This window comes from Macaca thibetana, chromosome 6 (genome assembly GCF_024542745.1).
Source record: "Macaca thibetana thibetana isolate TM-01 chromosome 6, ASM2454274v1, whole genome shotgun sequence".
NCBI lineage: Eukaryota > Metazoa > Chordata > Mammalia > Primates > Cercopithecidae > Macaca > Macaca thibetana.
The window spans coordinates 126,908,735-126,923,132 of NC_065583.1; the positions used below are offsets into that span (position 1 = coordinate 126,908,735).

The window sequence follows — 14,398 nt, forward strand, 5'->3', positions numbered from 1 at the left end:
GAATGATTTGTGTGATGTAGTTAGGTGGACCATCCAGCAGAGGGCGGTAGAGCCAGGGCCATAGTAAAAGTTACAGTAAAGTTGCGTTTAGCAACTTGAGTCTTAGATTTAATTTTGCATAGAATCAAAAGTTCAGTTTAGTAGCCATTTTCTTTAAAGTCAGGCTGTAGTGGTTCCTAAATGAAAATTAGGCCCTGATTTTGTGTAAGATGATGTCCAATCTTTGACACTTTAAAAATATTAAAAGATGATGATGAGGAAGGAGTTTTTAAAAATGCAATTTGTAGTTTTTAACAAGTGATGTAGAATAAATAAAAGTACTTTTTAAAAAGTAAGTGTACAATTATTTTCCAGTTAATTCTATGGGACAAAATGATTGCTTTAATACAGGTCTTTTGACAGCATTTCCTAACCTGCTCTGTGAAAAAGAAATAAAATGTAGTGCTCTTTTTCTGTAACATTTTATGTTTTTTTTTAAGAGATGGCAGAGGGGGAGTCTCAGTATGTTGCTGGCCTTGAACTCTTGGGTTCAAAGGATCCTCCCTGCCTCAGCCTCCCAAGTAGCTGCAATTCCCACACTCAGCTCTCCAAGATTGTATTTGAATGTGAGAGATACAGCAGATGCACTTATTGATGGTTGTGCTGCAGTGAGCTGCCCTCCTGAGACGGCTCAACACAACTGCGATGGGCAGGGAGGCCTGTGAGACAGCACTGCAGACATGAATGGAGATGCTGGTGCATCACTATTTATGGCAGCACACACTCACTTTCCACCCCATCTTTGCATTACTCTGCCATCTGTACAGCGATGGCAGTCTGTGAGCCCAACGTGTACTTATTTTATAACTTCAACACATTTATTTCAGCATGCTCTTTAAAAATATTTAAACCCTCCTGCTTACTACTATTTTTTTTTAAAAAACAACTATGCAGATGACTCTGCTTTTGCATGTTGCAGCAGTTTGGCTGATTTTTTTTTCCCTCTCTATTCAAAGCACACATTTTATTTCAAGAGGTAAGTTGTGCTTTAGAGCTTTAGAGCAGTGCTTCTCAACTTCAATGCAATATGAATCACCTGGGGATGCTGTAGAACTTCCAATTTGACTTGAATAGTTTTGAGTGGCCCCTGAGAGCTGTGTTTTTAACAGGCTTCAGGTGATGCAGCACCGTCTGTCCATGGGCCACACTTTGAGGAACAATGCTTTCTGCTGTCTCAAAACTTTGAAGGCAGTTTAAGAGTCCTACAAAACATCCTGTGGTCACTGCTAGAAACATAGACTGGACAACTATGGCGAATTATAGCCTCAGTCTTCTTAAATTGAGTCTTGGATGTGAGCAAAGTGAATGTATAAGATAAAAATAGTAAAATATATAACTTGTAAAAGTCCAAAGAAAATAACTTTATTTTCCAGACAATTGTAACAATATTCAATAATGTGGTATGAAAAGAGTGGCTTACAATTAATGAAACTTTTCTGTTTGTTATACTTGTATATGAGAAAAGCTATTAACTAGTTTATGTTGACAACAATTTAATTTTTGTTTCTCGTAAATCAAATGAATTCTGCAACTTCGTACAAACATGCATTTATTTTTATAGTTTTTGTGGAAAGTAAAGAGGCAAAACACATGTAATCAAAAACATCAAACACATTTGAACAAAGACTTATCTATTATGTATAAAGGAAAATATCCAAGACAATTTCTTTAAAATATACACAATTCTAACATAGTTATGCAATATATACATTCATATTTTGACAATCTGCCAAAATAAACAGGTACTTATGAAACTATATTTACATAATGGCTACAGTTTCAGTCTTTAGAGTACAAAGAAATAGTTAATATTTTCACTTATTTCACACTTTTCCCCCATGTTTCTCATTCACCTCTAGATTTTAAATTAACTTTTCAAATTGGTTAAAATGGGTATGCATACACAAAAGGGCATAGTCCTACAAAGTTTTTTATATAATTGTTTTATGTGTGGAAATTAAAATATGAAAGATGGATCAGGGATCTCAGTTTAAGGGATCCTGCCTTCTGTATGATGATGTCTTAATTTTTGAGATTTTCATATATTGGGTTATAGCTATATATCAGGACAGGTAAATACATTATAAAATTATACACTTTATAACAATTTTTAGTATAATCACTTGTGTGACTATAATAAATTGGCTTTATTTTCTTTACTCTTCACATTTTGAAGATAATTTTTGATAACTATTTTACAAAAATAACATTGCTAGCTAGAAAAATTTCTGTCCAGTTAGGAGTTCTTATTTTGCTGCTGACATGAGTGATGCACAATTTTAAATCTCTGTAGTTTCTTCATAAGTTATTTTACTATCTTACTATTTTATAAGCCTTGTGTGGCAGTCAAGTTTTTACCACATTCTGTAGACCTTGTCTGTATACCATTTATGAAATGGAAATTTGAATTTGACATCTTTTATGCCCTCTACTGACTTTTAAAGCAAAAATATTGTTGAATAGGAACACATAGCTTTTATTTAAAAAATGTTTTTTCCCCTGAATTTCTTGTATGAATACTCACCTTTGCTTAAAAGTGCTTGAGAAATACTGCCCCCCAGGAGGCATTTGACAATGTCTGGAGACATTTTTTGATTGTCCTGACTGCAGGGGGAGGATGCTCTGGCATCAAGTAGCTAGAGGCCAGGGATGCTGCTAAACATCATACCTTATAGGGCAGGGCTGCTGTCCTACAAGGTACAGGACATTCCCTGCAAGGAAGAATCACCTGGCCCCAAATGACAGTAGTGCCCAGGTTGAGAGACCCTGCCCTGGTGTGATAAATGGTGCACAGACAAGTGGCTAATGGTTTATAGTAATTCAACTACTCCCTGTAAACAGTGTAAACTAGGCTGATTACCTAAGGCAAGGCTAACCAAAGCTTTCAAGTTCTGTATATGTATGTTTAGTACTTATTTAAGGAAGTACTCACCTAAAGAAGGTGAGACAGAGTAAAATAAAAGGAAGGATGTGCTATAATTCTTTGTATAGCACATTGAAAAGCTAATATTTATATATACAGTACTAACTCTTCTTTTTTTTTTTAAACGGAGTCTTGCCCTGTCGCCCAGGCTGGAGTGCAGTGGCACGATCTCGGCTCACTGCAGCCTCCGCATCCCAGGTTCAAGTGATTCTCCTGTGTCAGCTTCCCGAGTAGCTGGGATTACAGGCACCTGCCACTACGCCCAGCTAATTTTTGTGTTATTAGCAGAGATGGGGTTTCACTATATTGGCCAGGCTGGTCTCAAACTCCTGACCTCATGATCCACTGGCCTCAGCCTCCCAAAGTGTAGGGATTACAGGTGTGAGCCACTGTTCCCAGCCACAATGTTTTTTTAAATAGTCATTTTTTTGAGACAGGGTCTTGCTATGTTGCTTAGTCTGGACTTGAACTCCTGGACTCAAGCGATCCTCCTGTCTCAGTCTCCCAAGTAGCTGGAGCTGCAGGCACACACCAGCATCACTAGCTGTTAAATATTCTTTATCAAGGTAATGACTAGTTTCTCTAGTCTTTTTTTTTTTTTTTTTTTTAAATAAAATTTTCGTTGGAACAAAACAGCGAATTCTCACAGCTGTTAAAAGAATTGGACTCTGGCATACCTAACTAGAGAATACCATGCTATTTTTTCTATAAAACCCTGGCATTTTATGCCTTTTCTTGTTTGTTTTGTGTTGTCAATTACAAAGTAATTCTGTAAACAGTACAGACAGCCCTGGACTGCCAACATAGGGGCTGGGCCAGAGCAGTCAAGGTCGTCCATATGCACATGGGCAGATAACCTGTTTTCCTCTGACATTTTTTTCCAAGTCAAATTCTTGGAAGATTGTCTATTTGTATTATAGAAATCCAGACCATAGACTTTTAAAACTAAAAGCATCACTGCTGAACTCCAGCTCAGTCTTCCCATTTTATAATGAGGACTGAAGTTTATAGAGGTCAAGGACTTGTCCAAAGCTTTAGATATGTAGTGTCTGTGCCCTTTTCCTCTAAGTTTCTCCTAGAGAATGTGGGGGCTCAGGAACAGAGAAAATTAGGTACGAAAAGTAGAAATGGGTGGTGTTTCTCAAAGTGTGGTCCATCTGCATCCTAGTGACTGGGGTGCCTGTTAAAATGCATATTGCTGGGCCTTATCCCAATCTGACCAAATCATCTCAGGATCTACCTTCTGAACAAACTTGCCTAGGTCAAATTCTTTCTTGTGGAAGTTTAAGTTCTTCAGAAACAAGACAGCCACAGAGGGTGCACCTGCCAATTTGGTGGCTTCCAGTGCCTCATCTGTAACTTCTCATGAAATCCTGAGATGTTTTACTTTACGTTGTTTACATCCCCTCACGTTCCAACATTTAGAAATTCACTCGAGCTTATTTTTCTTACTTGTTTAGCACTAAATGAAAATAGCTTCCTGAAGGTAAGGAGGTTATATACAGTAATTCATGCAAGTATGTAAATTAAACAGGTGACTTTTCCCAATATCTAATGCACAGCAGCTGTCCTGAAGGAGTGGGAACTTTGGATGAGGGGTAAAGGAGGGGATAACTTTGGACCACTGGAGAGAAAGTCAGGCTGTAGAGGGCTTCTATAATAATGGGACCACCAAGAGGTGGGAGAGTGGTTCAGTAATGGAGGAGGAAGGTTGCCAAAGAAATACTCATCTTTCAGAAATTCACTAGGTTACTGCCAGTCACCCAAACAAGTCCTAAAAAGTAACTGTTGTGCCTCCTAAAAGAGAAAGGAAATGTCCTCCTTTTCCTTCCTCTGGCACAGGATGGGCCTCTAGCAGATGGGATTTTACATAAATGTTATATTCTGGGTTTTAAACAAAATTTTGTGCCTTGGTCTCTATATCGCCCCCTCTCCTAACTTAAATGGACATATAGGAGGTATACTCTAAGCTCAGTTATTCAAGCATGTTTTGATCATTAGAGCAAGATGGGGTGTGGAAGGGGCAGCCGTGCTCTAAAAGGAACCAACAACAAGTTTTACCTAGTTTATAAATAAAATTATCACTTAGAAGTATCATCTGTGGCAACTTTGGATGAGCAGCATAAATTGAAAAACAACCTGTGTTTTTGTTAACATCAATAGTCATTAAAATATACACAAGTGGAAGTACTTACATATCAGGCACTTCCGCTTTTGTTGCTGTTTAAAGACAAGTATTTTAAAGAAAACTGTTTTCTTCCTTAAAATCTGAGAGTATCATATTTTTCTTTAAAAGTTATCATGCTTGGAAACATTTCATGTTTCTGACAAAATGCACATTAGAATGTAAACTCTGGGCCAGCCAGTTTAAAGATTACTTTTTTTCCCCATCATATAAAATAAGTCTTTTACCCATTATATCCCTACCCGCTCCCCGCACCTCCCCAACCCCCCACAATATCTTCATGCCAAACTGACCTGCAGTTTTCTCTTAAAATACCAGGTTAGTTTACCTATGACATGATTAAAAAAAAAAAAAAGGGGGATTTAAAAAGAAATCCATTCATGCAAACAGCAAACTCTGGCTGGGATGCTGCCAGTTCCCACTGCAGGTAGGTCTGCTGGTTCAGCTATTGAGTTCTGTGGTCTCGTCAATCTCATCTGGATTTTTGGTCATCTTTTCATATTTTCTTTTGAAGAAGCCGAGCTGTAAAGGTGATGATACAAAAATGTTACCACTCGTAGCTTATTTTGTAAGGTGCTTCCGACCGCCTTGGCTGCGCACGTCCTCTGACACACCTCTGGGAATCCCTGAGGCTCTGAAGGGAGGTGTGCAGACTGATGACCTGGTATCTGTCACCCGCTAGAAGGAAACATCTATCTAGAGAGCTCAGCTGCATTGCGTAAAGCTACATTTGTCAGCGTCTACTTATTTGAAGCTGAACAAAACATGCAGGGCTCTGGATAAAAGGAAAGTTTAAAAGAAGATAAAATCCTTACTGGTTGTTTTTAATGACATGAGTAAGAAATTGTAAACAAACTTGCATTTCTTTTCTCCTTGTGATAGAGAAGGTACCATATAAAACCTGAGGTTGATGTTTTGTAAGCAAATTCAAGGCTGGCCTTCAGGAGCCCTGTATTTTAAAATATGAAGCTTTTCTTACCTTCCATAAAATTGCAACCAGAGCTAACAGCAAAAGGATTCCAGCAATTATACTTCCTATTATAACTCCTATTGGTACTTCGGCTTTCTCATCAGGTTTCATTATCATCAGAGGAATCTGGAAATGTCAGTTGACAGTTGAGTTATTTTAATACCACAAAAAAAGTGGGGAGATGGTCTAGTCCAATTCTCTCGTTCTGTAAGTGAAGGTCTACAGCTCTAGAAGGTGACATGATTTGCTCATGATGGCGTATCTCAAACACTGGCAGAACAATTTTAGAGAAAATCCTCCTGCAAAGTCCATCCAGCTAAAAAATACAACTTTTCTAGTTTCCCCCCTTTAACTACATCACTGTCTTGTGGCTACTTCATGCCTGAGAATCTCAGATGCTTATTTTACTTATGAAATAGAAACTTCCATTTCTGGCATACATTCAAATCAAGTGAAAGCATCATCAAGTGAAAGCAAACAGCTTTGGGGAGAGGAGTCGAAGAAACTCATTAACCCAACTTGATGGTGATGAAACCACAGCTTTGTATTGGGTCTAAAATACTAGGTTCACTTAAACCTCATTCCAAGTTGATATTGTTGGAAAAGTAGAAATAGTATCTCAAGGGTCAAGTTGACCTTTTCAGTGGGAAAGTTGTCCTTGAGGCTACTTAGGATTCTTTATGTCTGCTTCCTGGCAATCTTTGAGATGCTGTAATGGAATGGCTGCCCTGAGTTTTAACAGTAAAACTGTATATTCAGTTTTTAATTAATTAGGGGAAATTTAATTAATTAGGGAAAGAGTCTCAACCATTCTCTTTAGAAAATATTCCTAAAGAGCTATATGTAGAAGCAACAGAAGGGGATAATATGTGTTTTATTTACTTGATTTAACATTAAATTGCAGTGGCAAATGAGCTGCTTTTTGTCATATAATTTATGGGCTGCACTAAACTTGCAGCTGACCTTGGCGACTGTATTTCTTTTCATTTGTATCTTCAATAACTAAAATATAAGGCTTGATAAATTTATGAATAAAGTGATGATAAATTCATGTAGCTCACTGCTTAATGGCAGTCATAAGCTTTCTTCTCTCTTTTCCACAGCTTTCTAACCCAAGGAACCACAGATCCCTATGGACCCATGACTATAGCATTTTGTGGATCAGATTTTTAAGTGGGCTAGGGATTCAAATAAATATAACAGACACTTAGAACATGTGAAGTTATTATTTAGGTTAGATACCTTATTCAAAAATTTATCCAAATTAATGTTTAGATTAAAAAAATTTTCATAGACACAACTGAGTAATATTAGGCTGGTGCAAAAGTAATTGCAGTCTTTGATATTAAAAATACTTTTTCTTTACTTTTCTTTTTTTTTGAGACAGAGTCTGGCTCTGTCATCCAGGATGGCGTGCAGTGGCGCAATCTCAGCTCACTGCAACCTCTGCCTCGCAGGTTCAAGTGATTCTCCTACCTCAGCCTCCCGAGTAGCTTTGATTACAGGTGTGCACCACCACACTCAGCTAATTTTTGTCTTTTTAGTAGAGACAGGGTTTTACTATGTTGACCAAGCTGGTCTCAAACTCCCAACCTCAGGTGATTCGCCTGCCTCGGCCTCTCAAAGTGTTGGGATTACAGGTTTGAGCCACCGCTCCCAGCCTTTCTTTACTTTTAATGGCAGATACCACAATTACTTTTGCACCTAGTAATTGGTTTCTGTTATTTATTAGTATTGCGCAGAGAAAACCAATAAAAGAAGAATCTAATGGGTTTGTTAAAATTGTTCCTTTGAATTTCCGATTAATATATTTAATACCGCTTTCTAAAAACAGTGTTCAGTGGAGTTTCACATATTGTCTGAACACTGTTTTTCTAAAGTGAGCTTTTAAAAAAAATCTATAATACTTCTCCCCGATGCTAAGTTCATAGTATTTTGAATTTGAAGTCCGCATTTCCTTTGGCTCTATTTCTGATTTTCCAGGCCCTAGTCTCTGAAGAGAGGGTGTGGGCTTTCACTGAGGCTCCTAAACCAGAGGCAGAGAAGTAAGCTCTGTTGTGTGGAATCATTTTTCCCTGGACAAGAGTGGGGCCCCAGTGCTGTGAGCTTCACTCTCAGGCATGGAGTGAGGAGGCCCAGAGTTCATGGGGCCATAACTTTTTGACCAAGTCTGTAGGCTGGAGCAGTGGACTGAGGCCAACTGCCAAGCTGGCCTTGGGGGCAGACTCTTAAACTGGCTTTCAACTCCTAACACAAGCATTGGGAGGAAAATGCTCAGGGCTCTGCCAGCAGATTAGCTGGGCATGGAAATCCTACTATATCTAAACATGGCACATTCTAACCAGAGATTTAGTGCAAAGGAAAATTATCTCATGCCAGCTTGTGGAACAGAGAGCCTTTGTTTTCTGTGAAAGTACATTTCTCTGTAAAAGCTTTTTTTTTTTTTTTTTTTTTTTTAAATCAAGGGGAGCATTTATAGTCCTCCAGAACGTAAGATCTAATGAATGGACATGCCACACAGTATCAGTGTCTAGTTGTAAGGAGAACTATTTTTAAAAACCCTCTAATAAATGCATTATTTATTAAGCATGGTTCAGTACCTTTCTTTAAAAATTATTCAAAATACAATTTATGATTTAAATTAGCATAATTAGGTTTTGTGGCCTAAGCTCCAGACCATTTTGTGTAAGCAGGAGGAGAAAGGAAGAACTGGTACTGCTGGCTTAGTCATGAGAAGAGACACCCTGGAGTCCCAAACAACATAGAGCCCCTTTTGTTGTGCTTCTCACTGGATCACCACTTCTAGGAAAGCCAGCTTTGCTGACATGGGTGGGGGGCATGGAGGAGGGCAAGTATAGCACTGAACTTTTTAAGTAGCACACACCCTCGCCGAAATCTCAACGTAATAAACATCAGATCTTTAAAGTTTTAGTAAGATGTTTCTACATACATGTAGGTGAGAAGAGTGACTACTCCGGGCTTTTAGAAATGGAATGCCTATCACAGACCCTGAGGCTCACAAGGAAGGTGTGATATGCTCACCGTCACAGTGTTATCTTCGATCACGTATATCTCGGGGTTGTAGGTGTTGATTTCTGCAGCTGCCGTTAGCTGTACTGTCTGGAACGTTGACTGGAACATAAAGGAATATGTTTTTTCCTAGCAGCAGAAAATGCAGAAGAGCTGGCATGCTTATGATTTATGTATTTATTTCCTGGTGGAATGTGACAAGAGCAAATAGTTCTGAAGACCTGTCCAGAATCTGTGTGTGTTTAAACCGGTGCTGTGTAACAGGACTGCCCGTCAGAAATACCTAGGGTAATTTTAAGATATGTAGATGCCTGCACCTTGCCACCGCAAATCTACTTTTTGGGGTGGGCTCAAGACATGAGTGGGTTAAAATATCTCCCTGAGGAGATCTGAACTTGAGAACTGGATTGAAAAACGAGGATTTAAAAATGAATTTAACTTGGAAGATCATAGTTCAGATTTTTTTAAAAATAAAGTTTATAACATGAGAGAAAATTGTAAACTTGGCATCTTTGTATACTTACCTGAACAAGTCACACAATGGAATGGAAAACCGACATTTAAAAGGGAAGAGAATTTTCCTTCTGGGTACATGTGTGTAAAATAATACTGTTTGAAAGTGCACTTGAATTTGACCACCCATGGCCCTGAACTTTTTGGCTTGTTATATCACATCAGTATAACTTCAGATTTCCTAAGTGTTTCTATCAAATAACACTTAATTTGGGGCAGGTATGTAGGAAGGATATTTTATGCTGCTGTTACTGGTAACTTCCTAATTCAAAATAACTTTACATTCATTCCTCCATCTAGTTACAGAAAAAGAGCCTAGTTTTCAGCCAGGCACAATGGCTCATATCCATAATCCCAGCACTTTGGGAGGCTGAGGGGGGTAGATTACCTGAGGTCAGGAGTTCAAGACCAGCCTGGTCAATATGGCGAAACCCCGTCTCTACTAAAGAATATAAAAAATTAGCCGGGTGTGATGGTGGGCGCCTGTAATCCCAGAGACTTGGGAGGCTGAGACAGGAGAATCACTTGAACCCGGGAGGCGGAGGCTGCAGTGAGCTGAGATCGAGCCACTGCACTCCAGCCTGGGCAACAGAGCAAGGCTCGTCTAAAAAGAAAAAAAAAAAAAAAAAAAAAAAAAAAAGGTCTATTTTTCAATAGAAACATTATTGATGTGTCTATTTCACTATTTTCTCTATATTAGGTCTGATGCTACTGTAAAGTAGAATGCAGTGCTCAGATGTTAGAGCTGCTTTCACATGCTGTGGCTACTAGGACTCAGTTTTTCTGGTTACTAGGGCACATTATTGGACATACTCTATGAGGTAATTTGCTAAACAATATCTGGGAGCCAGAAAGACTGTATTTCCAAAAACTGAGCATTTTATTTCCTTTCCACTGGCTCAGTCTCTGGTTACTGTTAATTTTCTCAAGATAGATGACTGGATCAGAAATTAACCATGCTCACCAGTCTCTTAAACATATTATTGGGGGAAACATTAAGAGTATTGATAATGGTTTAAGTTTAAGAAAAAACCTGGCAGTTAAGTAAATACTGGTTTCATAATCCCCAAAGACTAAAGATGAAAGAATTTTTCTTATAGCATTCTCAAAATAGGCCCTTCTCACAGGCACACAATATCCTACTTATTAACACAGGGTTAATAAGTAGAGGTAGGCATGGCACACACATCTGGAGAGTGAAGGAACGCACCTGCTAGCATTCAAGAAGACTTCTCCTTACAAATAGCAGCAACTCTATCATAAATTTGGAGGCCTGATCAATCACTTTGTAATGAAATTACTTGAAATGTTAAGTTGCCTTGCACTACATCAGAGAAAAGGTAGCAACAAAAGGCAGTGCATCAATGGGTTCAAATACAGGAAATGAAATCCATATTTCAGACTGGACCTCCTAAGTGGTCTGAGAAACATCCACTTTGCTGCTTAAATTGCTGGAAGCAAGGTGAGGATAAACATTTGACTTTTCATGAAGGAGGAAGATATGTAGGACTTGACACCAATCCTTGTATGTCACTTGACATACCTTGACATCTCAAGGGTGTTTCCTTAGTTTAACTACCATAGCCACATTAAAGTGGCATAAATAGTACACTTTCTAGGAAGTTTGCTCCCAGAAATAAACTACTGCTTCTGAAGATCGTTGGGAAGGTACTTTAAAAAGTCTCACAGTTAAAATGATGTAGTCTTAAACTCGAGAAAATCCAAATGTGTTTTACAGAGCTGGCATGCATCCATTTTGATGTGCAACAGTCAGTGTTCCTTCCAGTTGGCAAAATTTGCTCTGAAAATATTTGTTCCTCAAATCCAAGGAGCCAAGAACCAATGGAGCAAAACTAAGCACCACACGGCAGCAGCTGGGAAGGTGGTACAACTAACAGCACTCTTCACATCTTAAAGGACCTAGAATTGTCCTGAAGGCTTGAAACAAATGTAACTAACAGGAAAACAAAGTAAAAGCAAGCAAGCCAGAAGAAATATTCAACTCCTCACTTCCCCATTCCCCCAATTCTGCATTTTTTCTAACTTTTACTATTCATTTTTCTTCCATGTCTTTATCCAAGAATATTACTTATATTTGACTCCAGGGATGAGTTTGGAGGGTGCTGAGTTCTCCAGTTTTATAAAACTCTATAGCAGGAAGTGGGTTTATTGAAGAGATCATGAAACGGTAAAAAGAAAAAAAAATGAGTAGCGTTTGGCTGTAAGCACCTTGGGAACAGATTTATTTGTTAAAAAGAAAAAAAAAATTTAGTAAGAGCTACAAAGGTCCCCAGGAGGTTTCAGACTAATTTCTGTTTTTCTTCCTCAATTGGAGCTCATGTCAGTAAAAGGAATGCTAGCCACACAAGCAGTCCAATTTAAGGAGGCCTGTCTATCCTTATATTTTTTTCATGCCAGACTGAAATTCTGGCTACCAAAATCCCTGCTGAAAGCAAATATCACTAGAGCAGATTCACAGTTGCCATATGGAAAAACAACAACAACAACAACAACAATGACATTGTTTTGGCTTTTTCTTCAAACTTTTCATGGGAATTGAGATGACAGAAAATCACGTGCCCACTGGGCTCTTCCATCAGGGAAGGTAAAACAGGAGAGCAGGGTGATGACCTGGCTGTAATACAGGAAGACATATCCGTATGCTAGATTCATCTACTGGGTGGTTTGAGATCAATCATCCAATTAACTGAGAGCTCAAGGAGTGAGACAGAGCACAGGCATTTTGATTTGGGTGTGGCAGAAGAGACTGGGAAGATGGAGAGTGGGTTAAGTCCTAGAGCGGGACAAAGCAGGCTGCCTCTTGTAGCCCAGGGCCTCAGAGATGACCTTGACACCATTCCCATCGATGTGGTAGGTCGCATGGAGTCTGAGAAACAGACCCTTTCACAAGTACCCCAGGCGACTCTGAGGCACTGTGACAAATTGGATGAGCATTGGAAAGGGATGGAAGTGTGCTGCCTTCCAGGGTGAAATGCTCTGGGTGATTTGGCCACTGCAGACGTTAGCCAGAATACTTATTTTGTCAAAGGGGAAGAACTTGTCAGTGCAGCCTTACATTTCCTTGGTGTTGATAAATCTAACAAATAAAACTTATACTTACTGATGCAAAAGTCCCGTTCCAAATTCTTGTAGTCACATTAACAAAGTATTCTCCTTTCATGTGAAGGTCTTTCAACCAGCAGGTAACATTACTACAGGAAGCAGTTCTGCAGTTCTTATAGTATGGAGTCAAAGGTAAAAGAGAGAGAAAGTTAGTAGGAGTTAAAAATAAATGCTAAAATTTTAAAGATAGATAAAACCCAGTGCTGGGATGCATCTAGGGAAACAGACAATCTCATGAGCTATTAGTAGTTCTAACCCTCCTGCCCTCCTTCAAGGGATTTTGGGACTATATCTCAAAATGTACAAAGTGCACACCCTTTGCCCCATCCATTTCCTGTCTGTATAGACAGCCTCAGGAGATAATCAGCAATGTGTGGAACAAAGTACCCCAAGCCTGTTTATTGCACTACTATTTCTAAGAGTAAAAAGACCTAAAAACCCAACCCCCCCAAACTGTAACTTGTTTATCAACAATGTACTAGTTAAATAATTATTAAACATACACAAAATATACTACAATTTTGTCATTAAACCTAATGATAGACTCCCTAGATTTTAAAAAAAAGTTGACCGAAAGAGGATCAGTGGTTCCAAGGGCTAGTGGGGCGGGTGGAATGAATAAGCAGAGCACCGATGATGTGAAGGGCAGTGAATATACACTGTATGATACTATAGTGGGGGATACATGTCATTTTACATTTGTCAAATTCCACAGCATGGATTTTAACAACACCAAGAGTGAACCCTAATGTAAACTATGGATTTTGGTTGATGATGATACATTAATGTAGTTTCATCGATTGTAACAAGTATACCACTCTGGTGCAGGATTTTGATAGTGGGGGAGGCTGTGTGGGACAGGGGGTATATGAGAAACTTCTGTACTTTCCACTCAATTCTTCCATGAACTTAAAATTGCATTAAAAAATGAAGTGATTAATTGAAAATCTATGAATATTGACCTATGTTCCAGGCCAAAAGGTAGCATGGCCCACCTCCGTTACAGCATGCATTTACCTATTTGTAGATTAATACACATTAAAAGAAACATAATTTTATTCTTCTGGTTTCCTGTTTTCCCCATCCTTCACAAAATAAAACAATTGCAATCAAAGAAAACCAGGAGAATTCCAATACTGTTCATAGGGGAGAGCTGTGGTTTGTTTAGGAGTTATTGCTTACTAAAGGTTTACTTATTTCAATATTTAATATGTGCCAAGCACCATGCCAGATGCTAGACTCGTCTCTTTCCCAAAGAAGCAGGCATAGCTTGACAGCAGGAAAACAAAATATTGAAAAACAAAGAAGTGCAGCAGCATATTTCACAGCTAAATAAAAAACATCAGTAGTATGTGGAAGGGGGATTTAAGGGGCTTCTCCTCTGTAGCACACACCCAGTTCCTTCACAGCTCTTTGCCTTGTTTCCAAAGGGCACAATGCATAAACACAATAGCTTCACATGAGTTTTTCTGATGTCATGAAATCTGGAACTTGTATTTTATAAGAAGTGGCATAAGATAATTCCAGTAACCTAGATTTGAACACGTATTAGGTTGGTGCAAAAGTAATTGTGGGTTTCAAAACCGTATTTACTTTTGCACGACCTAATATTTTC

The 14,398-nt window shown here is 38.7% G+C and overlaps 3 protein-coding genes across 6 annotated transcripts in view; 1 reads left to right on the forward strand and 2 right to left on the reverse strand.

Annotated features, from left to right (window-relative positions):
* The window catches only part of NDUFS4 (NADH:ubiquinone oxidoreductase subunit S4), a 696,041-nt gene that overhangs the window by 606,856 nt on the left and 74,787 nt on the right, over positions 1-14,398 (reverse strand). The window lies entirely within an intron of this gene.
* The window catches only part of MOCS2 (molybdenum cofactor synthesis 2), a 32,082-nt gene that overhangs the window by 14,661 nt on the left and 3,023 nt on the right, over positions 1-14,398 (forward strand). For 2 of the 3 annotated variants that reach the window (XM_050794115.1, XM_050794114.1), the window contains exon 7: positions 1,149-1,379. The exons of the other annotated variant lie outside the window; for it this stretch is intronic. In XM_050794115.1, the coding sequence (XP_050650072.1) occupies positions 1,149-1,277 (129 nt within the window). In that variant the 3' untranslated portion in view covers positions 1,278-1,379. Of the gene's footprint in view, positions 1-1,148; positions 1,380-14,398 lie in introns of those variants that run through there. 3 annotated transcript variants of the gene reach the window in all.
* The window catches only part of ITGA2 (integrin subunit alpha 2), a 105,944-nt gene continuing 93,120 nt past the window's right edge, over positions 1,575-14,398 (reverse strand). Inside the window, exons 27-30 of the mRNA XM_050794089.1 lie at positions 12,782-12,895; positions 9,160-9,249; positions 6,127-6,243; positions 1,575-5,669 (exon numbers count right to left, since the gene is read on the reverse strand). Coding sequence (XP_050650046.1) covers positions 5,589-5,669; positions 6,127-6,243; positions 9,160-9,249; positions 12,782-12,895 — 402 coding nt within the window. The 3' untranslated portion in view covers positions 1,575-5,588. The remainder of the gene's footprint in view (positions 5,670-6,126; positions 6,244-9,159; positions 9,250-12,781; positions 12,896-14,398) is intronic.